Below are 25,972 nucleotides of genomic sequence, written 5' to 3'. Positions count from 1 at the left end.
TGTCATTATGAGATGGAAAATGCTGCCATCTACTGGCAATTTAGACTTATACCTTGTTCTAACAGGACACGGTGGTCTAAACCACAGAGCCTAGGGCTTGCCAATAAGAAGGTCGGCGGTTCCCTTTACCTTTAACTTGTTCTAACTCAACCCTCCAATCACACCCCATTTAGATTACAATCCTATACACCAGTGGTTTTCAACCAGTGTGCCGTGGCACCCTGGGTGCCTTGAATGATGGTTAGGAATGCCGCGGGCAACACTGGCCTCTGTCCCTCTTTTCTTCCCTCCCTCCTCTGATGCCCTATCCTGTCTCTGCCTCCCAAAGGTTTGCACAGCTGTTTATCGCAGCAGCCCTGGCTATAAGCTCCTCAGGCGAATGTTGCCTCTCGGAAGCACCTCTCTTAGGGGGATGGTCAGCTCAGACACCAGGGACAGCAGCAGCAGCTTCTCCTGGGAGGACTTCCAAGGAGAAGGGAGAGGAGAGGAGGCTGTGCTGTACACACTGAAATAAGCAGCTGGACTCAATGGAGCCTACTTCTAAATAGGCAAACACAGGATTGTGCTCTTAAATGGAACAAGTCATCAGAAGAACTAATCTTTCATGTGTTTCTAGATTAAATACACATAAAACACTCAGGGGTGTAGTCTTTTACTCAGAGAAGACCCATTGAAATTAATGATCATGACTAGCATAGGTTCATTAATTTCAATACTAAAAGTTAGTTGAATACAACCCTCAGTACTATTCATTGCATTCTATCAGAAGGAGAGATGGGATGACAAGGTGACTCAAACAACTCTACTCAGAGACTAGTTAAATTTGGCTCTTCTTCAACTACAGTACTTCCATGCAAGTTTAACTGTAAGAACTGGTGCTAGAGGTTTCTCTCATTTACTTCTTTCCTCTTCATCCCTTTTTCATTTTGCATCACTTTACATAGTTGGCCTGAGAGTCAGTGCTGCCATATCTGTTAGTGACCTTATATAAGCCACTCTGGATGCCGTTTCAGCTGAAGAGTGTGACATAAATGCTTTAAATTAAATACTGCAATGAGCTTTCTTTTTAGAAACACACATGCGCACACCAAATACTAATCATTAGCAAGGAAAAGTGATGTTATATCTTTCATGCTGAAGGAAATGCTACTAGGCTTTCTAGAAAAGTAGTTACCAAAAGAATGTCCATCAAACTTTAATTAGTTTAATGTTAAGTAAACGTCCAGTGCGCTTCCAACGCCATAAGTCTTATCTCAGCAGAGAATTTCGTGCAGCGGTTGAAGAAGGCAGGAGAGACAGTACCTTTCAATGAAGAATCCTGGAGCAAGCACTTTGGAACTCAGGAAAAAACTTTATTTACAAAAGAAAAACCCTGGCGATAAAGCACACATGCTTTTATCTCCGGCATAAAGAAAACTTTACTCTAAACTTAACTCACATCAGCAAACACGCCCATGGCCACAAACTGAGTCTGCGAGTCAGGTCAAGGGGGAAAACACACGGGTGAACTGACTATTTATACAAACTAACTCACATTCCTGGATGCTTAATGACTTCCAGCTGCCCAGTGATTAGAGCGACTTGTTACCTCTTAACCCTTTAGTACCAACAAAGAATCAAAGTGACGCTGTGACCAAATATAGATGGTTGCCAAAGAAAAATCAGGCTTCCTAATATATACCTGTTTGATATGAACGTCTTCTTCCTTTGCCTGATTTTCTTCCATGAGTTGAAATTCCAACTGAAAGGACACTGAATGGCAATTTCCTGATAGCCTGTATTTGTGTGTAGTTCTAGTTCCACCTACCACAAAAGTAAACAAAAAGAGACCTTTATTAAGGTACTGATATCTGCTTAATTCATTTTAAAAAGTAAGTAAGTAATAACATTAAAATTAGCCATATTTAACATAAAATATTTATTCTACCAACCAGTTCATGATTACAATTGTCTGAAGCTGGGCTGGAGGAACTTGTGGACCCTCCAGGTGTTGCTTGTTCTGAACTGCCATCTTCCCTGACTATGCTGGCTGGGGATGATGGGAGATGGGAGTCCAGAAAATATTTAGAGGACCCCTATAGAGTGAAGTAGCCACATTCATTCCAAACCACACCAAGGAACAATCTGTATTGATAACGGACTCACAGTGAGTTCCCCAATCAATGAAATGTCTAAGATCAAGTCAAGGTTATGTCCAGCCACATGTGCTGGGCCAACAATGTACTGAGACAGTCCTGTCATTGTCATGGAGGCTATGATGTCCAGAGCCCACCTGCTTGGGCAGCCTTAGTATGAATACTGAAGTCCCCCATGACCACTCTGAAAAAGCTATTCAACATAATTTTTGAGACTACTCACACCTGCCTGGTCAGGGAGATTGTAGTACACTGGGATGAACAGTACATTAACAACATCTCTGATCTGTCTCTCTGGCCCAACAACACATACAATCCCTTAAACCCAGACAATGCACATTAGTCTCCTCCTAGAAAAGGGGATGAATTTTTTTATGGACTATGGTGAACCCCTCCCCATCGTTAATCTCTCTGACGTGGAATGATGTTGCACCAAATACACAGGTGAACACACCTGGGTTAGCAAATGGCCACCAAGCTCATCAGTCCAAGTCTGTTATACACACCAAGTCAGCTTGGTGACAGATGTTTTATTCTGGGCAGATCTGGCATTAGTCAGCACCACCAGTATAACCAGTGTTGGCTGACCAGTATCCCCAGATTCTAAAATACAGAAGGAAAAACAGAAGGAGGAAGGGGGGCTTTCATTTAACTAGGCCTCTTCCTCTCCTCTGTAAACTTTCACTCATCTCCATACCTCAACCTATCTGATATCATGAGGATATGCAGTCCCAATACATCTTATGTAGAATTAAAGACTATACAGAAAACGGAAACTACAGCTTGAGGATTTGGACAACAGGTTATCCTACTCCAGCTGTAGGATCTTTTCAAATATGATAAGGTATGACATATGACAGAAACTTATAGAAATTAAGAATGGGTGAGGCATAAAGAGTCAAAATACTTACTTTTCTCCACAGGTTTTCTAGAACAATGTGTGAAGCAAATGCCTGTAAATTTCATCATGAAGAAGAGATCAGACTCTAAGAAGTCAAGCTGAGTTTTCAAGTCTGGAGAAAATTCATAGTGCCTTAAGTCTTCTTGAGATTTTCCTTTAAATGATTTCCTGATAGAAAAAACTTCAGCTGTCAGCAAGAAAATGAGAAGCCTACTTCCAGCATTGACATATTGGCAAATAGCCTATTTTTTTGTGTAAAGTATTTCAATACACATCTCCCTAGGATTGTTTTACATAGCACTAGACTTACATTGCACTGGACTGCCTCAAATTTAATGAACTTGGTCCAATAAGCCATATTTTATTCACTTAATAATGAACTGTGTACCCAGACACACCCTTCTCTCTTCCTTTCCTTGCAAGTTTGGCTTTGGCACCAGTATCCTAGATTATTAAATCTAGGACTTCCAACAAATCAGAATATCCTGGTTTCATATTCTGTTTGTTTGTTGTTGTTGTTTTTTTTGTGAATCCTTAAACTAATGTATTTCTCATCTGGGAAGTCGCAAGAAACAGTGGCTTAAGAAACTATCAGTGCCAAAGCTAAGTGCATGAGGGGAAGAGGAAGCCTACAGGAACACAAGTTGTTCTTGTTGCAATAAGCCACGAACCAAGATCATTATGTTAAAAATGAGCAAACTGATCATTTTAGCTTTAAATCTAACAAATATGATAATTATGCAGGTTGTACACAACAGTACTCAAGCCCACCTGTTCTTTACACTGGTGTTAATATTTATTTTCCTTTTCTAACTGATACAACGTGAAATGGAGGCAGTGAGAGATTTTACTTTCTTGGGCTCCATGATCACTGCAGATGGTGACAGCAGCCACGAAATTAAAAGACGCCTGCTTCTTGGGAGAAGGGCAATGACAGGCCTAGACAGCATCTTGAGAAGTAGAGACGTCACCTTGCCAACAAAGGTCCGTATAGTTAAAGCCATGGTTTTCCCAGTAGTGATGTATGGAAGTGAGAGCTGGACCATAAAGAAGGCTGATCGCCGAAGAATTGATGCTTTTGAATTATGGTGCTGGAGAAGACTCTTGAGAGTCCCATGGACTGCAAGAAGATCAAATGCATCCATTCTTAATGAAATCAGCCCTGAGTGCTCACTGGAAGGACAGATCGTGAAGCTGAGGCTCCAGTACTTTGGCCACCTCATGAGAAGAGAAGACTCCCTGGAGAAGACACTGATGCTGGGAAAGATGGAGGGCACAAGGAGAAGGGGGCGACAGAGGATGAGATGGTTGGATAGTGTTTTCGAGGTAACCAGCATGAGTTTGACTAAACTGCGGGAGGTAGTGGAGGACAGAGGTGCCTGGCGTGCTCTGGTCCATGGGGTCACGAAGAGTCGGACACGACTAAACGACTAAACAACAACAACAACAACATTTGCATACATAGCCTTCATTATCTCCCCATCAGAATAAGCAAAAGATCCATGTAGACTACATTCATATTCTTCTGTTAACATCTTAATTTCTTCTTCCAAAGACTGGATTTCATTTTCATAAATCTTAATATCATTATTATTCATTTTTCACACCCCAGGCTTCCTACAGAAAAGAGAATGAAAACAGCAATTTGGTAAGTAATGGGTTCCCCATCCCCCCCAAAAAATTAATGTAATTGAAATTAAGGTTAAATTTTCAAACTTAAGTGGAAAAAGTAACAGTTATTCATTGGCTTTCTTACCAGACATTCTGGTAATCATCCCTAAAAGCTTTTTAAGGTTGGCATGATTTTGTTTATCTCTTAATATCTTAATGAAGAAATTAATTTGAAGTAAGTGAATTTGAATTTTAGGGTACAATCCATGTAGCTAGCTCATCTTAGTTGTCAGAAGCAAGAATGAGATTCAGCTTAACTATTCCAGAAGTTTATAATATGCAGTTAGATTGCTTGAACCAAATGTGAAATGTCCTGAATCCCCTCAAGATCATTGGATATATTCTGTGGGACGGTGACATTAAATAGATACAAGTGCTGTGATCTGAGAGTCTAAAATACCAAACCACACATGACAAGTACATTTCTTTATTGTCAGTCTTGGCAAACTTGTCCTTTTTTTTTTTTTTTTTTTCTCTGTAAGTACAGTGGTACCTCGGGTAAAGTACTTAATTCGTTCCGGAGGTCCATACTTAACCTGAAACTGTTCTTAACCTGAAACTGTTCTCCCGACCCTGGAGAAGCTCCTCTTTGCCGCTGGGGAGGCCAGCATAGAAGCTCCCACCCCGGCAGGGGCAAAAATTTCCCTCAGGGGCAAAAACGTCTCACACAGGCCTCAGCTGTGGGGCCATTTGGCATGGAGACCTGCCGCGACTACGAAGGGTGGGGCGGGCCAGGCGACAGGGAACGGCACATGCTCAGAGGCACTCTCGCCAAAGGCAACAGGGGCCCCCGTCGTTGCTTCAGCAGCAACTCCCGGCAACTCTCCCCTGGCCCCACCACCCCGAGGCTGACGTAAGGACAGCAACGTACCCCTCGCGCCCCAGCGAAAACCGCCCCAGCTCGAGCTCCTCCGACCAGGCGTTAGATCTGAACTAACCGCCAAACAAAGCGCGTCTCAGACGCTACCATCGCTTAGAATATGCGGGGGGGGGGGTAAAGAAGCTAGTAAGCTTCGTCATAACCCTGGGGTTGGGTTAGGTCTCCCCACAGCACGCCACAACTTTTTCAAAGAGCCTTGCCGCGAACAGAAAAGGATTCCGCGGAACAGCCCAGAGTCCTCTTTTTCACACACCTCACTACCTTCCGTTTCTCCCTCTTCAGGAAGATCAGATAGTTCAGTCCAGAAGTCTGCCGAGTATACTTGTCCGGCTGGGAAACAGTGAGCTTGGATGGCACGTAGAGATAGGAAAAGGTTAGAGCGGTGCAGAGCTCTAAAACGGGAACACGCGCGCAGCATCTGCTTTGGGTTGTTGGGAGAGCATTGGAGGGAGCGGTTCAGGTGGCCGTTTGGTACCCAAGCTGTGTTTTGTGTAGATTTTTCATTGATTCAGGTGGGAAAATGTCTACAGCTACAAAAAGGACAAAACGGGAAGCTTTCAGGGCCCTTCCATTACCAACCTTTCCCCCCCTTTTCTAAATCAAGAGCTACTTAAAGTGATGGTGACTGCAGCGTATTTGAACGTTCCTAACTCCGCGGATCTGAGCCGATTAAGCCCCATTGAATTCATTGGGCGTCTATCTCTGAGAAGACATGGTCAGAACTGCACTTAATAACCCTGGGCTATACATTTCAGAGCCATGGCAAGCGTATTTTCATGCTTACTCGCCTCTGCCACCCCGGGAAAAACAACACCGACTGCAGGGTCGGTTCTCAACCTGTGGTTCCCCAGATGTTGTTGGACTACAACTGCCATCATCCCTGAGCTCTGGCCTTGCTAGCTGGGAGTGATGGGAATTGTAGTTCAACAACATTGGGGACCTACAGGTTGAGAAAGGCTGCTAGAGGGTGGCCATGTAAGCCTCTCTATCTGGCTGGGGTGAGAGGAGGCAGGCAGACAGTCACGGTTCCCCTTTATCACAGCTACGCTGGAGTCGTTTGCCGTAACCCAGCTTCCCAGGAATTTGTTTCTCTACTAATTCTGTTGGGGAGAGTGGATGCAATGTGTTTAGTAGCGGCGCGGAACGTGACGCTGTGGAGCGCGCGGCGGAAGTGGATCGAGGGGGAAAGGTGAGCGAGGAGCACCCCGCGGAGACCACGCTGTGAGTAGCGCTGGGTGGCGGCGGGGGGGGGGGGACTGTGACGTCCCAGTGCGAACCCCAAAGTTGCAGGTCCTCCGCGGGTGAGCCCTGAAGCCTCTTTCTTCTCAGTCGGAATTGTTCGTCCTGGGCGTGGGGGAAAGGCAGCGGATCTCTTTATATCCCCCTTTTTAACTGGTCTTGATTCCCACTCAGAGCCTGGTGGCTGTAGGGGAGGGAAAGTAGCGCAGGGAGAATCCTAGAATTGTGGGGTTGGTAGAGACCCCGAGGGTCATCTCTTCCAACCCCCTGCAATGGAGGAATCTCAGCTAAAGTATCCATGGCAGGTGGTCATCCAAACTCTGCTTGAAAATCCCCAAGGAAGGAGAGCCCACCACTTTACGAGGGAGTCTGTTCCACTGCCGAACAGCTCTTACTGTCAGAAAGTTCTTCCTGATGTTTAGTTGGAATATCCTTTCATCGATCCACTTGTCCGATGAAAGAGAAAACAAGCTTGCTCCATGTGACAGCCCTTTAACTGTTTGAAGGTGGCTATCATATCTCCTCTCAGTCGCCTCAGGTGATGGGGCCACCTGCAGGCTAGCCCTGAAGTTTTTAGCCCTGTTGGTTTCAGCGAGTTTTACTTGAAAGTGTGTTTAAGAGTATGTACAGTACTGCAGTTTGATTCTGATAAGCACATATGCAAAGGATTGCAGGAGAAGTAGGGTTTGGGTTGTAGTAGGGTTCAACATGCTAGAGGTTTTTTAAGTTTTTAAGTGAAACAGTGACAGCTGGGTTGTGCTTCTCTTTTCCTTCAGCCGGTGCTAAATAGATCAAAACATTAGAATGTGTTGCGTTTCACCCTTATAAAACCAGAAGTGTATCCCTTTGAGGGGAAGCCACTTCAAAGCAGACTCAGTGGCTTGCAGTCGGGATTTTAAACTTCTAAGCCAGGGGTCAGCAACCTTTTTCAGCCGTGGGCTGAAACAACAACAACAACATCAATGAAAAGAGAGTCCACAAACTGAACAAAACAGCACTGAAGGTGGTTTGTTTCCTATCCTTGGTCTGGATGTGCTCTCCTTAATTAATTTCAGCTTAAAAACCCTTTTGATGATAAAATATACATTCCTAGTGTTAATCACCTGTTATTTTATAGAAAAGTTAAAACGGAAAAGACCCATGGTAGACCAGGACGTTTGCTGAATTTCTGAATATGGAGGAAGCACCAGTTATAAAGAGACTATATGTTGGTGGACTTGGCCATACAATTTCTGAAACTGAACTGCAGGAAAGATTTGGCAAGTTTGGAAATGTGACAGAGACAGAAATTGTGACCCGGAAAGATGAAAAAGGTAATACGTTTAAACTCTTTAGAGTCACAACTGATCTGCAATAACAGCCCTTATGCTGCAGTTTTTTAATTGTGCCTTTTTGGAGTAAACATAGTCTCATTCTTCAACAGGGAACCCTACAAAGACATTTGCCTATATCAACATCACCCTTTCAGAAAAAGAACTTAAAAAATGTAAGTACATCACCAATAGGTGTATTTTTTGGCAGTGCAATGTTCTATGTTTTAAGTGTCTGCCAGATGCCAGAAGCAAAACCAGCTTTTGACACTGAAATCTGGCTAGCAGAAGTGTTGAAATTCACAGCTATTTTAACTCTTAACTTTTCTGTTCACCTATAATCAATGTGTTTTGCTTAATTTGTTGGCAAACCACTTGTAAAAATGCAAGTACTTGTTGTATCCTTGTAATACTGATAAACTCTACTATCGTCCCACAGGTAGCTACTATTGGAGTGCTTTGAAACAAACCTTTGAATAAAAACAATTACACATCTTATTCATAGACACCTATCCTTTGTGGCATTTGTCTATCCTTATGATAATAGCTGCACTGAATTCCTTACTGATGTGTTCTCTTTCTATCAGTATCAGTCACCAAGCATTCAAGTTTTTCCTCTGTCACCTAACTCCTCTAGAACTTCTCCAACCTTGACTATCAAGCTATCCTTCCATTCTTTCCCATCATTCAGGCACAATAATCTTGCCAATGTGGCTGGATAGTGCTTTAACCTATGTTCCTCATTTCCCATATTCACCTTGTCTCTACTAGACCAGCCTGGAGCCCTCCTGATGTTGTTGGACTCCAACTTCTACCAGCCCCAGCCAGTACAGGCAGTGGTCAGGGTTGATGGGAGTTGTGGTCCAACACATTTGGAGGGCTCCAGGTTGGAGGAGGCTGCACTAGAGCACATTGGCTCTTGCATATTTCCTTGATCAATGGTACTTGAAATAAGTTCTGCCCTGGGCTCCTTTGGGAGGAAGGGTGGGATAGAAATGAAATAGTGAAACAAATACTTTAAAATGAAGGTAGTGGGCCTTTGGTCCTCTAGATATTGATGGACCACACAATTGCTATCATCCCTATTGTTCAGGGTGGGTGGAGCTGATGTAAGTTGTAGTCCAACAATGCCTGGTTCCCCACCCCTGCTTTAGAAGTTGTTGAGGAGAATTGCTCAGCATACTGGATAAGTTAATAATTCTCTTTCTATTTCTTTTCATAAAGGTGTGTCTGCTTTAAATAAGACAAAATGGAAAGGTGGGACACTACAAATAGAATTGGCCAAAGAGAGCTTTTTGCATAGGTAATATTTAGTATTTTACAAACAGCTTTCAGTGAAAATGTTGGATGAGGCATCAAATGATTTTCAGTAATCCTTCATTATAAAAGTGAACCTTACTTTCACAACAGATATGAATAATGCATTGAATATATATTGTTTTTCCTAGTGGATGCTGATTAATTGGTATTGGGGATGCACTGTAATGTAGAATGTGATCTTTCATTTGTGTGGAGGGAGGAATTTGCATGAACTGAAACTATTAGGACGTTTACAGTGTCTGTAAGTAGAAGCAACCATCTTGAAAGTTTACAAGATCTGTGTTCTCTTTTCTTTTAATCTGGAAAACTGTAATTGCATGCTACCATGTAGACTGGCACGAGAGCGTCAAGAGGCAAGTATAAAGAAGGAAAAGCCAGGCAAAAATGGCATGACAGATGTCTTAGAATCTATGAAGAAATCTGGATTTACAGATTTTCACATGAAAGCAGTACCAGGAACAGAAGTACCAAATCACAAGGTATGGTGAATTCAATGGCAGACATAAAATTTGAATGCCTAGCTAGGGATAACCCACATGGTGCCCTCCAGATGTTCATGGACTACAACATCTGGAGGGCTTCCCCAAGCCTAGACAGCTGCTTACCATTTTATTTAAATGCTGCTTTGTAATTGTATTAATTTCCCCCCAAAAAATAATGGTGTATTTTCTTTTTCTTTAATAGGACTGGGTTGTTGGCAAATTTGGCAGAGTTTTACCAATCCTCCATCTTAAAGGTCAACACAGAAGCAAGATATCCTTTCCTAAAGGCTGGGTAGATCTTAAAGGGCCTTCTCGGTAGTGGCGCCTGCCCTGTGGAATGCCCTCCCATGAGATATGAAGGAAATAAGCAGCTATCCTATTTTTAAAAGACATCTGAAGACAGCCCTGTTTAGGGAAGTTTTTAATATTTAATGCTGTATTGTTTTTAACACTTGATTGGGAGCCGCCCAAAGTGGTTGGGGAAACTCACCCAGATGGGTGGGGTATAAATAATAAATTATTATAATTATTATAAATGGAGGCAGGATATCATTACCCGGTTATTAACACTGTCTACAATGTGATAATCCAATTGTGCCATATATCTTCTTGCCTAGAGTAAAAGAAGCCAAACAAGAACAATCCATTGAAATATTTAATCCATAGTAATGGTAATGAATAGTTTTAAGAATGTGACAAACAGTTTTTATAAACATTTTCTGAACTAAGTTGGACAACATGTAGCATAGGTGCACACTTTCTGATATGTTTGTTCCCAGGCATTCTTAAATCATAGCGACACATTAATAAGAATTTTCTTTCCTGCCAGATAGTGTTGCAAACCCATCTGTAATTAGTGCAAGAGAGTAATTTGTTTTTCCTTAATTCAGGCAATTACACCATAAAGTATGACCCCTCCAAATATTGTCACAATCTTAAAAAACTGGATCAAGACCTTACTGAGATGGTTCCTATTTCCAAGCTCACGTGGCATTTGGAGGAAGGCGATGACACCATGAGCAAGAAACGGCAAGGGCACTTTCCTGCATATGAGCCACCTAAAAAGAAAATTAGAGTGCAGGATGGGGACACTGTGAGCTGGACAGAATTGCATTCATATGGTCAGTTTCCATCAAAAACAACAAGCACGGCCGCAGGCAAACTAGTTCAAAGCTGCACACCCAAGACCAAAAAGCGAAGTAAAGAGCACTCGGCCCATCAGAAGCTTGGAACTGCTTCAACACCTTGCAGGAATAGAAACCGTCTGTCTGAAAGTGATATTGATTCTGAAGAAGAAATTCGAGCCATAATAGAAAGGGAGAGAGAAGTGCATCAAGATAATCCCGATACTGAACAGGAAGAGAATATGGAAGTTGTCAGAGAGGATTTCGAGCTGAAATATCGCACTCATTGGTCCTTACAGAAAGCACAAGATGCTAAGCAGGCGCACACCGGGTGTAATGGAGCGCTGAGGACCACTGACAATCAGTCTGGTTATGATTCGGCTGACACTGATGAAATTATAGCTGTGACTAGAACACCAAATAATGAGAAGAAGGAAGTTCCAAAGGAATCTAAAGCAGTCACGCAGGGAAAGGATGACAAGCCTAAGATGCATGCTTCAAATTCCAAATCTTCTGCCTCAAGTGGTTTAATATTGGATAAACCGAAAAGCGTGGGGAGAGTAAAGCCTAAGGAAGCATCAGATTCAAAGGCTGCTGCTCAACAGAACAGCATCAGTAATAAGTGCAAGGCTGGGGACAGTGAAAGTTCCAATTCATATCTTGACACAAGTGAGTCTGAAGGGGATGAAGATTATGAAACCATGATGCAGGGATGTTACCGGCTAGATCTTACATTAGAAGAATTAGAAAGATTAGCCAGTGAAAATACTAAAACTATAGATAAAGATACTGCAAGTAACCAAAATGACACGCCTTGTAAAAGTACTGAATTTCCAGTTAACAGTACCGGCAATATTGCAAAGAAATCCAAAGAGATCACCACCCGGAAAAAAGGCATTTCTCCTGAAGAGATCATTTCTGCCATTTTAGAAGGAGGAAGTTCTGATGAAGAGAATCCGAAGAGAAAGAAGTTGAATTTGAAAGTTCCACCTTTCAGAGGAATAGGGTCATTAAGTCGAGAGCTGACTAAGGGTGAGTTGGGCACACAGAACAGTCAAGATAACCAGACTTCCTCCGGCCTTGTTGATCTGGAAGCTCCCAAAAGTGTTTCTCAGTGCTGCGGCTCTGCAAGCAAAAAACTTAACTGCAAACCGTTAAAAGAAAATAGCACAGACTCTCTCAGGGGAGCTTGTATTCTAAAATCAGGGGAAGATTCTGACTACAGTAAACTCAGTGCAAAAAGTAGTGAGGTGGAAAGCAGTGGTGTGAGTGTTCTGTCTGAAAGAAATAACTCAAAAAATCTGAAATCTCTCTGCAAGGAAACAAAGATAGAGACGAGCATTAAAGGTTCCAGTTTTGCACACTGTAAGAACATGAGAAGTGAAGAGCCCGTCCTGGATTCTGCCAAAGCTACAAGCGTGTCTGATAAAAAGGAAAAACAGCTGCAGGATAATGAAAAAAGGTTGACTGCTCTACAGGAGAGGCAAAAAGAACGGGAACTGCAGAAGAAACTTATTCAGGGAGCGTTAACCAGTCTGGTAGTTTTTATGTTTATATTTTTATTATGATGGGAGAGATTATGATATTATTGGGGTGGAATTTGGGAAGGGGGGTAGTGGTTGAAAAAATGATTCCTGCAAGTGGTCATAAAACCTTGAATTTCACAATTTAATAATTATGCCTTAGAAAAACATAAAGAAATAAACATATTAGTAAATAATAATATGAAACAACATCTGCCACTAGGGAGCTGCCATTGAACAAAATACATCAATGGTATTTGACACCAAGAAATTTATCCATGATAAACCATAATCTTTCCCCTATATGTTGGAGAAGCTGTGACATGGTCAGTAGGTATAAGTGTTTTGGAAACTGATATGCCAGGAGGTCAGTGAGGTCACTGATCAATGGATACAGCCCTCTCTGACTTGTTAATGATTTTGGATTGAAATTTAGATCATATTCATATAGAGCTGTTATGTCATTTACTCATCTGTGTGAGCAGTGGTAGCTCGAAACTGGAAGACACTGCAGAATGTAAATATTGACCCATGGTATAAAAAGATTTGGTAGTGTGCTCTTTCGGAGAAATTAATGCAAAAATGAAGGGCAATCAGTGGACAGAAAATAAAGGAGCCATTTGAGAAAATACAGACAGAAAGTGTTTACTATCCAAGTGTAAAGGATCATTCCCCCCCCCCTCGAAAATACTGTACACACACACTCAGTTGTGGACCTTCTGGGTTATTTCTTCATTTTGAAACCCAGTAAAGAAAAACTTTGCAGAGAAAACCCTGTAAAGAAAAATATAAATGAGAAAGGAAGAGTACCATATTGGCCTGAATATAAACCTCACTTTTCCCCCAAATTCCAACCATGAAAAGTTAAAGTGCGACTTAAATTCGCGACCTTACGAATTCCTTAGGGCCCGGGACCTCTAAACTATGATTGTTCATGGACCTTAAGGTTCTCCGTGGGGCCTGGTGACTCTGTACTTAATCTGAAGTGGCTGATTAAGTCCAGAGTCACCGTGCCCTAAGGAAGTCAGAGAATCCTCCACCAGGGCCAGGGCCTTTTCACTGATGGCTCCAACCTGGTGGAATGCTCTGTCCCATGAGACTAGGGCCCTGCAGGATCTAACCTCCTTCCGTCGGGCCTGTAAGACAGAGCTATTCTGCTTGGCCTTGTATTTGAATTTGAATTCCACCTGATCTTTTCTTCCCCTTCTCTTCCCGCCCCCTCCCTTTTTATGAAGACCACCTGCTGTGAGACCCCACAGCTAATTCTCCCCTGGCCTCCTCACTGGCTCAAGTAGGATTCAGCCAGCTAGCCTTGGTGACTGTCTAATGCTTATTGGATGGATTTCCCCCAAATTGATTTTTGAACTTCGAATTTTATTGTTATTCATGTTTTTATACTGTATTTTATGCTGCTTCTATGTTGTATTACAATTAAGTGTTTTAAATTTGTTGTTAGCTGCCCTGAGCCCAGTTTTCTGAACCGGGAAGGGTGGGGATAAATAAAAATTTATTATTATTACCACCACTCTGGTTGGCTCCATGTCCAACTGCTCTAGATATGTGGAAGTGTTTGTTTTGTTCCCCTGTTGAATATTTTGTGTACTGCTAATGTTTCATCTTCATAATTATTCACCCTCTGGTTTTGTAGGAAACTCAGTCAGCAAATAAACAGAAGCACATAGTATTTGATTCAGAGGATGAAGCTGAAAATAAAGATGAAGTACAAGAGAGCACGCAAGGAGGGTCTTCAGGACAGCTGCTGGGAAAAGTGAGAGGACTACAAAATTCAGCTGTATTCATAGTGATAAAATTCTAAACATGCATTTTGCATGGCTGACTATGGAGAGAAAAATAAGCATACACATGTCTGGGTTTTTGTTTTTGTTTTAGAAAAATGAATGCTTCCACTACTTTCACCCCCGTCCCAGACAAAATTTATTGAATTTTTCTGAGATACACATCTAGAGCAACAACAATAAATTCTTAAGGATGATTAATGAGTACAGGTAACCTAGATACTGGACCCAAATAAACAGACATGGTAAAATGTCTGACACTTTCCACTGTCCTGAGTAGGAATAGGCAAACTTTCTACAGCTCGCCTTGGCATAACTCAAATTACAGGAGTTTTTCAGGGGGGAAATCAGAAGACATCAGTAAGTTTTCTGAATCAATCCAAGGGCTTGGAAGCAGAGGCTTTCTACCTGACTCTTTTAATGTAATAGAGTGTCCTCCATTCATTTGAATTGGAATGGGTAAAGGGTGGCAAGGGGCAAAATCTGAGTTGGGGAGGGCACACAATGGCTTATTTGCCATTGTAGTTTCTTCCCATTCACCCCTGGATAAACCAGTGGAACACTTGCTAAAACTTTAGGAATTGTTTTTAGAATTAACTGATTAAGATCCTGTATTTGTTACTTTGCCCAAGGAATTTGCTACTAAAACCTCTGGAAAGTTGTTTGAGAGCAGTGATGATGAATCGGAAACAACAGATGAAGAAGATGACAGATTCAAAATCAAACCTCAGTTTGAGGGTAAAGCTGGAGAGAAGGTTAGTAAATCTACTTAATACATTTTTCTTTCCACTTCCTCATATATTCCTATAACTGAACTTTATCCTAAGCATTTTCCAAAACAGTTCCAAAACGCGAATGTTTACAGAGGGCTTCCAATTAGCCCTTTATAGGTATAAATATTGTTCTTTTCATGACCTTTTATCCTAAGAAATAGCAATATTTTCCTGACATTCTAATATGTCTCTGACAATAAATGGCATTTCTGTTCCTTCATGTCTGCTAATCTGCCTCATCTCTGCTGTAACAGGATGCTTATAAATGCTTCGTTTAGCTTGCACATAACACTAAGTCCAAACTTTTGGCTTAGCATGGGCAAGCAAACAGTGCGGTGCATGTTTAGAAAATCTTTCCACTTCGTTTTTCCTCTGGTACTGCTGCTGAGAGATAAGCTACAGTTTGGTTTAGTGTTGCATGCAAACTCAGGCTTGCTTCAAATCTTAAGCTGATTTGTTCTTGCTTTACCACCAGTGGTTTTGGGGGGGGAGACAAACCACAAGCCCTGTTTTGGATGTAACACTAAGCCAAACTGCAGCTTAGTTCCCCATAGTGCAGCAGTAGTAGGTAAGAGGGAGAAGTGAAGCAACCAGTTTTAAAAAGTGTGCACCAGAGCACTTGCTTATTCATGCTACGTCATAATATGGCTTAGTGTTAATACAAGCCGTGTGTGTGTGTGTGTGTGTGTGTGTGTGTGTGTGTACACAGAATAACAGCCATCATTATAACCACATAGCAATTATTGAAGGTAGAATGAATATCTGCCATAAACCAGGAAGAGGGAATACCAACTTTCTGTTTGCTATTGTTTCAGCTTATGCATTTACAGTCACGATTTGGAACAGATGAAAGATTTCGTATGGATGCTCGCTTCCTTGAAAGTGACAGTGAACAAGAAGGTTAGGTGCTTTCCTATTGATTCCTCTCGAGAAAAGTTCATTAAAACAATTTTATATGCTGTGACCTTGTTATATATATTGTTCCTTCTTTACTACTGCTCACCTTAAATGCTTTAAAAGGCAATTAAAAAATACTGTGTCTGTGACCATAGTGATATGGGAAAAGGGAAAAGGAATATACTACAATTGCATAGGAATAGTCTTAACTCACTAACATTAACTCACTGCCACCTGCAATCCTTTGGAAATTTGCCATGTCTGACAGAATATCAATAGATCTACATCTACACATTTGGAAGAGGCAAGGCAATTTTTAAGGCTATCATAAGATCATGGATTGCCATTATGTAATAGTCTCTTGAGGCTGGGAAAAAACATTGGTTTGTCAGTGATTTGTTAATTCAGACAGCTAGGTTAAACTGGATTGCTTGGCAGTTTCACACCATTTAAAATCACGCTATTTGGCAGCCCGCTGCATAGGTTCGGATGTTAAAAACAAACAAATCATGGTTTGGTGTGATGCTTGAATTCAACCAATATCATTTGGTGGTGCTGGCAATTAAGGCTCCTTTAACTGTTATTATTCTCCGCTTAGATGAATCAAAAGTGGAAATAGATGAAGAGGAGGAGCTCACTTTAGAAAAAAAGAAAAATCTTGACATCTTGAAAAATCTTCTGAATATTGGTCCAGAACTTTCGAAACCTCGCAAGCAGACAGCGAATGCCAAGAAATTCAAGTATGGGTATTTCTTTTATCAGATGAACTAAGGCTTGTTCTACACATACAGGAGAAGGAAGTGTTGGGGTGTACTACATCATTTCACATTGCTGATGGTTCTCCCACATTAATAACTCCCTGAATGCAGAGGGCTGTCACAGCAGACCAAGGCCTGAGTAGAACTTTTCAGCCTAAGATGGTTTTCTGTTTGTAGGAAGCTTTCTGTATAAGGAAGCGAAGTGAAAACATCCATTTTCCCAGCTTAGAATAGAACTACTGCTTTCTGCTGCTAAAGAGTGGCTTTTTTCTTCCCATGGAATGTGATTTGAACATTAACTCACTAAAATAACACAAATTTCTCCTATTTGTTAATGTTTTGTAGCCATCTTTGAGGTTGGTTATTATTATTAATTTTATCAGTTGTTATATACAATAAAAAGACTTGAAGTGACTAAGCAAGATAAAATGCTACACATAAAAGCAATTTAAAAGAAACAATGAATGCAAAATGTATAAAATGCTCATCCAGCAACAAATTAACAAGTCTTGCCCACCTCACTAAAGGATGATCATAGAAGGCAATTAACTCAAGGCCTGAGCAAACAAAAATGTCTTATCCTGGCATCTAAAGGCTGATAATCTCATGCCTTTTTAAGTGATACCATTTTCTGTGTACCATTATGCGTTACAGAAATAGTAGAATAGCAGGAGTTCACAGTCATTGCAACAGAGCTTCTAAATAGCTGTATCTAAGAATACTACTACTTTTATGAAGGTTTAAAGTTCATATCATGTTTGTTTCAGGAATATAGGCTAAAAGTCTGCTTGTATTCCACTTGGTTGTAAACTGATGCCAAATCCTTTTGGATTGGAGCAATCAAATCAAGAATTGGGGTTGAAGGGAAATAGAAAGAAGGAGAGTGATCAGAAGCAAGTTAGGAAGGGGGCAGGAAGAAGGAATGTTGGGAGTCAAAAGAATAAGAAAATGAAGGAGGTCAGAAATACAGGAACAAATAACAGAAGGAAACAATGAAAAGTGAAAACAAGCCCCAAGTGTACAAAGAAGTCAGGAAAAGAAGGGGGAGAGAATATACATAAAGGTGGAACTCACAGAAGCACACCTGTACCTTTTCGTCTCACACATTTTCCAAAGAGTCACTAGATATTTTTGGAGAATTCAGGTCAGTCTCCACAGCTCTGTGGGCACTTGCTCTAGGAAAGAGAGAACCTGCAGATAGACAGGCCTTTGATACACCAGACTGAGGCCTTGGAATTCTTCATATAGTCAAAGTCCATTTTGGCATCTTCAGCCAAAATTACATCATAAATCATAGCATGAAAAATCTCCTGAGGTGACATTACGGGGAAGATACGGGGAAGTCAGCATCAAACCATTACAGCCTTGTGTTTAGCCTTCGGCTGGTCTTAGAAAAACAGCTAAATGATGGTCTGAAGGATTCTTCTCCCCCCGCCCCCCCGTATAGGATCACAGATTTATGCACATGTACTTTTAGAAAAGAGAGGAGACATACTTTAGTCCTAAGTGAATGCCCCAAGTATACTATGCAGAACTCTCAAGCAGTGCATGTAAGAGCATATTTTGGCATATATCCAATTCATCTCTGCTAGAACTGCCATAGATCGTTGTACAGTAAAACAAGCAAGATCTAGTTTTAGCAACAAAAATGTTTATAAATAAATATTTTCATAGAATGGAATCTTGGCGCCATTGGAGGAATTTTAAACTTTGCTCATGACATCTTGATTTACTTAGTCATTTTCTTTTATAGAGATATGAACACCCTACGCTATGACCCTACAAGGGAAGACCATGCTGTATTTGAAAGGAAGCCAGAAAACACTGAGAAAGAAAGGTAATTTATTCCACCAACTGCTCATTGCTAGGAATCTGTTTGTCTTTCACTTAGCACCTAAGGCTTTCCTTCTCAACACTTTAAATCCTATGCAATAGGAACCTCATGAGCTTTGTTCTCTTTGCTTTATTATATGAGTAATTGGAACGGGAGAAATGGACTCTCCTAACTTTACAGAAGGCGCAGGATAGACTAGCTGTGATTTCAGAGCTGTTGCTTGCTAGTGAATTAGGCCTTACAGAAACATCAGGCTCCTGTTTTAGATCTTTGAGAGTGACAGTGATATATATATGTGTGTGTGTGTGTGTGTGTGTGTGTGTGTGTGTATGTATATATATATATATATATATATATATATATATATATATATATATATATAAAAACCAAGACTGGCCAGCCATCAAATGCTGAAATGGAGCAATGTGGTGCTTCTAAAGATGGGGCATGACTTATGTCAAGTCCCTTGCTATATGAAAACACAGCCAAAGTTAGTGAAGCAAGAGTACCAGACTGAGGGCTTTTGCACACTGCACGTTCCAAAGTAAATGGGTTGAGAAAAATGCTACATTCCTATTTACCCCGCCGTAGGCTCTTGGCAATATATAAATCACCTGTGTATTATTAATCTGTAAAATATGAGACACTAAAATGCGCTCACACTTAATTCCTATAGTAAAGCTAAAAGGAAGAAGCAGAAGGAGGAAGCTCAGAAACTGCCTGAGGTGTCTAAAGAAATATTTTATGATGTCGCTGTGGATTTGAAAGAGATACTTGGATCTACAAAGTGTGATGAGAAAACAGAACAAATACCTTGGGATAAACATGAGGATGTGGGAGAAGCAACTCCAGCTGAGGCAGAGACATTAGGATTCAGCACTGGAACCGACAGAGAGGAGGAAACCAGCGCTTTCAAATTTTCCTTTTTTGGTGCTGAAGAGGAGAGGCCGCCAGTGAAAGAAGGTACCAGTGCCTGTTCTAAGGCTGCAACTTCAGCATGCAAGCAGTGTTACTTAGCTCATTTTCATGGCCTCATAACTTTTGAGAGCTGACAACCATGGAGCACTTCATCCAAGGCAGGCATCCCCAAACTCAGCCCTCCAGCTGTTTCGGGACTACAATTCCCATCATCCTTGACCACTGGTCCTGTTAGCTAGGGATGATGGGAGTTGGAGCCCCAAAACAGCTGGAGGGCCGAGTTTGGGGATGCCTGATCCAAGGCTTCCGTTTATGGCGGCTTAGGGATTTGAGCTCATTCCAAACACTGTGACTCATCTTTTTGATGGGGATGAATCATTAGGAGCTTATTACACCAGTATTGCAGCATCTGCTTGAGCTACCTGTTTCTTCCTAGGCATAAGGCAAGGAGCTAGTGATTACCTCTAGAGCCCTTAGCTGTCTGAGCATAGCATAGCCAAGAGACTGTACCCATCCCTGTGTTCCATTGTGGGTCATTCCACGCCAAATTGCCTTGTGCCATGTGCTCTCACAACTCAGATTTTCTTTAAAAAAAAAAAATGTGTAGATACCTATGAGATACCCTCAAATTAATTTCTAAAGTTTTTTTGGTCCAAAATTGGATTGTTGGGTACCCTAAATCTATGGGGTGATACACTCTTAAGTCCACTAAAATACATCCGTAGAGAGTAAGATAGCTTCTGCTGCCCACAGTCTCATATGTGTATTTGCAACTCTCGTGTTGGTCAGCATTCTGAGCGTGACTCCTCTGCATATTGCAGGGAAAGGGTGGGATAGCTTGGGAATTTCTTTGAGGTGGAAGTTTCTATGTTGGACTGCTTTCTTCATAAGCTGCCATCCTCTATTCTTTTTTGTGTCTGTCTGTTTTGCAGAACCCTATGTAATTGAAACAATAAAAGCTTCAAGGGTTGCATGGCAAGAGGATCCACGTTTTCAGGACAGTAGTTCAGAAGATGATGAGACAGAAGAAGTTGAAAGAGAAGATGTCGAAGAAATGTAGGTGGTCCTTACAAATGATATTTATTGAGAATCCCTAAAGCAGTTGGCTATATAGGCCCCAAATATCAGACATTCCCTAAACCACTCACAGCCAAGCTTCTCAATCCCTGTCTAAACTGTGGTGGTTTGCCCCTTCCACCACATCCCTTTGTGCCATATGCAGACCCTTCTTGAAACATCTCAGTGTTCAGGAAAGGAGGGCAGGGCAAGGTTTAAAAATGTTGCATGATGCTTTTAAGAATGTATACTTGTTCCTCAAGTTGAATGTACTATTCATGTGTTCCTTTTGGGGACTAATAATGTTCTTGTTCATTTTTTAGGTCTCCAGTACTGCCACAGTCTAATATTAGATTTTTCTTCTTCTCCCGAGATGATGATAGATTAAAAGGTAGGTACAAAGGAAAAGGAAAACAGACTGGTAACAAATACATGCTTAGCTGTCAGTCCCCCCCCCCCCTTAGACCCTTTACTGAACCAAATAAAGAACAGGAAACAAGAAACTTCATGGTTGGCATGCAGACCTATTTTCCACAGCCTTGAGGTCTATTTAACAATCTGAAGTTCCCGAGGACTCATATATTTTGTCTTTAACTTGGAATTGGTGCCCATTGTGTCAGGGTAGATGTTAAAGTGTTAGGCCATAAATCTCAAGATGGTCTTTGCTAATACTGTCTGAGATCCTCCTTTGGGTTGTCACTTGCATACCCAAAGAGTTTCTCTTTCCTATTTTCTGTTCATTAAGGTTCATATTTATTATGATGTCATCTTCCTTACTGCTGCCCATATTTTGAACTTTATTTCAAGATAAAGCGCCATGTTATTGGGTATGAACAGAAAAAAGGACAGGGGGCAGAATTGGGGGTTCAGCAGCAGATGCACCCTTAATACAGTCAACTAAGGAGGAGATGCAACTCAAGTTTTTAATATATCTTTTTAATTTATTTCAGTGGAGCAGCCTGTGAGCCTTTACCTTACACTGTGAATGGTCAGGCTTTGAGAATTAGACTCATTGTGCTCACAATGGCAAGTGTGAGGAGGGACCAGCCCTCTTCCCATATCTGAAGTTGTAGAAGTGAGCAGGGATGCCTGCCACTTCAGAATTGGGAGGGAGGCCGGAAGTGATTTGGTAGAACCTGCAGGAGCATCATAGACACACCAGGCCAAACCAGCACCTCTTGCCAAAGGCAGCCTTTCCTACAATGGAACAAGAAAGGCTGGCAGGTGGGGCATGCTTAGATGGCACTGGGCCAAGTAGTAGCCAAGCTAGCACACTCCCATCTCTGCCAGTCTTTTCCCTGGGAAAGGCTGAGGGTGGGTTTGACACCATTGATGGAAGGGAGCCAGTGCCTTTCCCTCAGGAACAGCCAGCAAGAGAGTGTAGCGACCACTGTCTGAACTCATGCATGGCCCCTTCAAACAGCTGCTCCCAACACACCTTGCTCCCATCAGTCCTTCCCTTGGAAAAGGCTTGCCTTAGATGCTACTGTGGGAAGGTACTCAGAGAAGGCCTGGAAGAAAAGGAGGAGCTATTGGAGGCAGGGGTGGTGAAGAGCGTTTAGGGCAGCTGGATAGTTCAGTAACCAGCAAAACTACTGTAAAATTATAGACCTCTAAAAACATAGATTGTTCTGTCATGCTTTCCATGCACATGGTTTTCCTTGTTTATGCTCATCTAAACTTATGATGTTTTTAAAGCTGCTTTTCACATGCCTGTCAAAGAACATTAAAATATATGTTAGTTGGCAGTGAAAGTTAACTTGATTAGCACTGAACTCATAAGTTGTGATTTTAAAACAATATGCTTTAGCTTGGGCAGGAGTTGCCATTCCCCCCCCCCTCCCCAGACAATACTTACAGGATGGTATTAGATTGCGATCTCTCCTCCCTGGTGTTTTTAGTATGTTTTGTTGCTGACAACATGGTTTTTAAAGAACAAGTGCAGTTTTGGGAACGCCATATGGCTGAGAACAGCATGTGATTTTCTCGGGCTGTGGACAGCACAGATAACCTTTTGTCCTTTACAAGTATGTAATTCATGCTTAACGTAGCAGGCAGTGGAGTGGGAGGGGGAAAATAGGCCACAAGCAGCATGTGAGTTAGTAAACACTATCATGGCTTCAGCTATCAAAGCCATCAAGCATTTCATCTCAGGCAGGAGTTGGGATCACTGTCTCACAGTGATAACTTCCTCCCTTCGTACGCCTGCTGAATGCAAGATTATTTAAAAGAAAATACTGGAGTTCTTCTTTGTGCCTTTTGTAGAGGGTCCAAAGCTGTTCTGTAAATCTTCTAACCTTGATGAAGACAGAGATGATTGGGAAAGTCGGCGCCAGACATTACTTGAGGTATGTTGACTGAAGAGATTATTGGTCTGATTTAGAGATACTTGTGGAAATAACAAGACTCCTGGACCCATTTTTGTAAAGTTATTTTCACAAGCTTGGTCATGCAGTTCACGGTAACTGTACTCAACTAAAATATGCAGTTGAACTATGACCAATTCATTCAGGGGCAGGAAACCTGTCCCTGTTGTTGGTGGCAATCACCTATCAGTCCCAAACAACATAACTAATGGGCAGGGATTATGGGAGTTGTAGTGTGCTAATACTTGGAGGGCTGTAGGTTTGCCAGCCATGCCCTAGTTCATTGTATATCTGTACTATAGTCATGGTTATTATAATTAAAAGGGATGGTGGGTTCAATCTAATGATTTGTACAAGCAGAGAAGGAAGTTCCTCTCCCTCTCCCTCTCCCTTTCCCTCTCCTCTCCCCCACCCCAAAATGTGCTACAGATATTTGGGGGAACCCATGGAGTAGATTTGAGAGGGCGGCAGTGCAGGGGCAAGCAAGGGGAGGAAAGGGAGGGGAAGTTCAATTGCACAAGAAGGGCAGGGCTTCAGACCAAGATTGAGGGCTAGTGGAAAGGGTTTCAGGGGCAAACTAGGTCCCCTAGGCTCCAGATCCACCTTGCCAGGTCCTTAGCCACTGCTGGACCAATATACATCTGTCAGAATAATCATGGTCACAAAACCCTTCTAGAACCCCTCATTACAATGGATCCAGAAAGCTATCTTAGTGCAGTTTAAACAGAGGTGCTGAAATAGCTGTGGTGGATGCCTGTCCTAATTTAACCAGGGACAGAATAAACTTGCATAATTCCTACTAATACTTTACAAACAGTTGACTCTACCTGTCTGTTATGGAGCAGGCTAGCTCGTGAAGCTGACAGTATTTAAAATGTTAACTTAGAATAACAAACTCGAAATATTTTCAGGATTGTCGGAAGAAACATAAAGATGCAAGAAGAAAAGTTAAAGCAAAACACTGAATACAGCGGCCCTGTGAAACAACAGTGATGCAGAAAACACTGGGCGTTCAAAACAGGGATAATGGAAGACGTCTCAAGAAATGCTTCTGCGAATTATTTGAAAATTTGTGCTAAACACAAAGTGCCGTGAAATCTGGGCCTTGCACAGGTTGGGCATCTTTATGAAAAGCAGGTTTCTGGTTTGAGAAAAGCCATAAGCTGTAGGCAGATCTCATTTAATTTGCCTGCATTCATTTACCTGGTTGCAATAATAAATTAAAATAATCCAGAATAAAATGTCAACTGGGTGGAGTCCATCCAGATCTACTATGCCTACCACCATTCTTTTGGATGTAAGACACTATACCACAGATACTTGGAAGCGGAGGTTTTTATTATATCATACATAGCAGAGGGTTGGACTAGATGACCCTCGGGTTCCTTCCAACTCTACAATTCTATGAAAGTAACATTTGGGAGCAGTTCATAGAGCAGATAGATGTCAGTGTAAATTGATACACCTTCCTAAAACATGTAAGTGTAAGAAACCGGCTAAGGAGCAAATGCACAAAGGTCTTAAACCTCTGCAATGTTAGATATTACATTTAAAGTGCAAGTGCAGTTAAATTGGTGGAGAAGAATAGGACAAAGGTATTCAATTCAAATTGTAATGGAGCATGTGCTGCTTTCTGATGTGTTCAACATGCATCAGAGCGCGACAAATGACAAAAAAAACAAACTGCAATTCCATTACTTTACAGGGAGTGAGCCCCCCCCCCCCAAAAAAAAACTTGGTGTGACTTCCTTGGGATAAAGTTAAACATATTTAGGATTGGCCTAATATATTGCAGTCAAAAACTATTTAAATGTGAGCATTGTTATTGATGGTTGTGGGGGGTTGATCACATTTTTAGGCTGAAATCAGTTTCTTTGTGTTGGATAAGCAGCTCCCAACTGAAAATAATGCTAAATTCTTTGCTGTCTTGCCACATTGGCTGTTTTTACATAACCAAACTTCTATTTTCTGCTGTAAAATAAAACTGTAAGTTATATTTTTTTTCCAAAGTGAAAATTGTATCAGTAACATCAACTATGTAAATAATTGTATTTCTAAATAATACAAATTGATAATTTAAAGCATGTGCCTATAATTAGTCATCTCATTGGATTTGTGTGGATGTGCTGTTTTGAGTAATGAACCACCCTGCACAGGAGTTTTCTTTCCCCCGAACATTCATCCCTGGCAAAATTATCATCATCATCATTTTATTTGTATTTCGCCTTTCCATAGTTAAAACAGTGCTCAAGACGGCTTACAAGATGACAAGATTTACATAATTACCAACATAACAGAAGTCATAAGCAATAAATAAAACACATCCAAAAGTACACAACCAAATGGAAAACAATTTCCACATAAATCATAAAATCTAAAACTAAGAATATAGCATTAATATCAATCAGTTTAAAATGACATACATAAAAAAGCAATTTAAAAAACAAATATTAAACAAATATTAAAATGCTATGGCAGAAGGAGGTGCACAGTATGGAAGATAGCAAATGCTGTTTGTGTTTAAACCAGGTGTGTCCTTGCTTACATGCAATACTAGTGTGATTTTTCATGTGGTTGAATGCTTTCAGTGTTAAGAAAGGGTAGCTGCTCAGGCATTAAGGAGATGGCATCGGAGCTAAACATTTGAAGATGACAGGACTGGCCCACCCATGAGGCCAGGTGTGGAGGCCGCTTTACGCAACAGGATCTATAGGGGCAGAAGAGCCAAATGTAGATATTTATTCTCCCTCCCTCCCCCTTTCTGAGGTAGAACTTCACTCATCCCTTCTTTTCTGGTGGGGAGTGGGGCACCATTTTGTGATTTGCCTCGGGTGCCAAAATGCCTTGGGGCGGACATGGAAGACAGGAAGGTCAAAGTTCTCAAACTGCTTAAGTGTGAACAATGGAGAAGGGGGGTGGGGGTGGCGGCTGAAGGCTAAGACCCTGGAAAGGAAGAGAGAAATCCAGTCGAAAATAAGCTTGAAAACCC

The 25,972-nt window shown here is 41.5% G+C and overlaps 2 protein-coding genes across 5 annotated transcripts in view; one reads left to right on the top strand and one right to left on the bottom strand.

Annotated features, from left to right (window-relative positions):
- The window catches only part of CENPP (centromere protein P), a 163,452-nt gene extending 157,043 nt beyond the window's left edge, over positions 1 to 6,409 (bottom strand). Inside the window, exons 1-4 of one of the 2 annotated variants that reach the window (XM_083603564.1) lie at positions 5,849 to 6,409; positions 4,498 to 4,653; positions 3,047 to 3,204; positions 1,682 to 1,803 (exon numbers count right to left, since the gene is read on the bottom strand). In XM_083603564.1, coding sequence (XP_083459690.1) covers positions 1,682 to 1,803; positions 3,047 to 3,204; positions 4,498 to 4,634 — 417 coding nt within the window. In that variant the 5' untranslated portion in view covers positions 4,635 to 4,653; positions 5,849 to 6,409. Of the gene's footprint in view, positions 1 to 1,681; positions 1,804 to 3,046; positions 3,205 to 4,497; positions 4,654 to 5,578; positions 5,824 to 5,848 lie in introns of those variants that run through there. The other variant, XM_083603563.1, reaches the window with a different exon arrangement.
- Positions 6,410 to 6,503: 94 nt separating this feature from the next.
- NOL8 (nucleolar protein 8) lies at positions 6,504 to 25,067 on the top strand. Of its 3 annotated transcripts, none has more exons than XM_083603283.1 (17): positions 6,504 to 6,776; positions 7,944 to 8,139; positions 8,250 to 8,312; positions 9,361 to 9,439; positions 9,788 to 9,935; positions 10,141 to 10,204; positions 10,829 to 12,600; positions 14,234 to 14,353; positions 15,014 to 15,136; positions 15,970 to 16,054; positions 16,650 to 16,791; positions 18,563 to 18,646; positions 19,320 to 19,606; positions 20,494 to 20,617; positions 20,941 to 21,008; positions 22,883 to 22,965; positions 23,895 to 25,067. In XM_083603283.1, exons 2-17 carry the CDS (start codon positions 8,001 to 8,003, stop codon positions 23,946 to 23,948), a joined length of 3,435 nt encoding a protein of 1,144 aa, XP_083459409.1. In that variant the 5' UTR covers positions 6,504 to 6,776; positions 7,944 to 8,000; the 3' UTR covers positions 23,949 to 25,067. The 3 variants fall into 3 exon arrangements, with proteins under 3 accessions (XP_083459409.1, XP_083459410.1, XP_083459408.1); XM_083603284.1 differs by having other exon boundaries at positions 6,504 to 6,808; XM_083603282.1 differs by having other exon boundaries at positions 6,761 to 6,888.
- The last annotated feature ends 905 nt before the right edge of the window (positions 25,068 to 25,972 follow it).

The sequence above is a fragment of the Podarcis filfolensis genome (assembly GCF_964270895.1).
Source record: "Podarcis filfolensis genome assembly, chromosome: 2".
Taxonomy (NCBI): Eukaryota; Metazoa; Chordata; class Lepidosauria; order Squamata; family Lacertidae; genus Podarcis; species Podarcis filfolensis.
Note: the sequence above shows the minus strand (reverse complement) of the source record. Positions and strands in the feature narration are given on the sequence as shown.

Coding starts and splice junctions, on each gene's coding strand:
- NOL8 (XM_083603283.1), top strand. CDS start 8,001: ATGGAGGAAGCACCAGTTATAAAGAGACTATATGTTGGTGGACTTGGC. Junction 9,936..10,140: donor CAGAAGTACCAAATCACAAG/GTATGGTGAATT, acceptor TTTCTTTAATAG/GACTGGGTTGTTGGCAAATT. Junction 14,354..15,013: donor CAGGACAGCTGCTGGGAAAA/GTGAGAGGACTA, acceptor ACTTTGCCCAAG/GAATTTGCTACTAAAACCTC.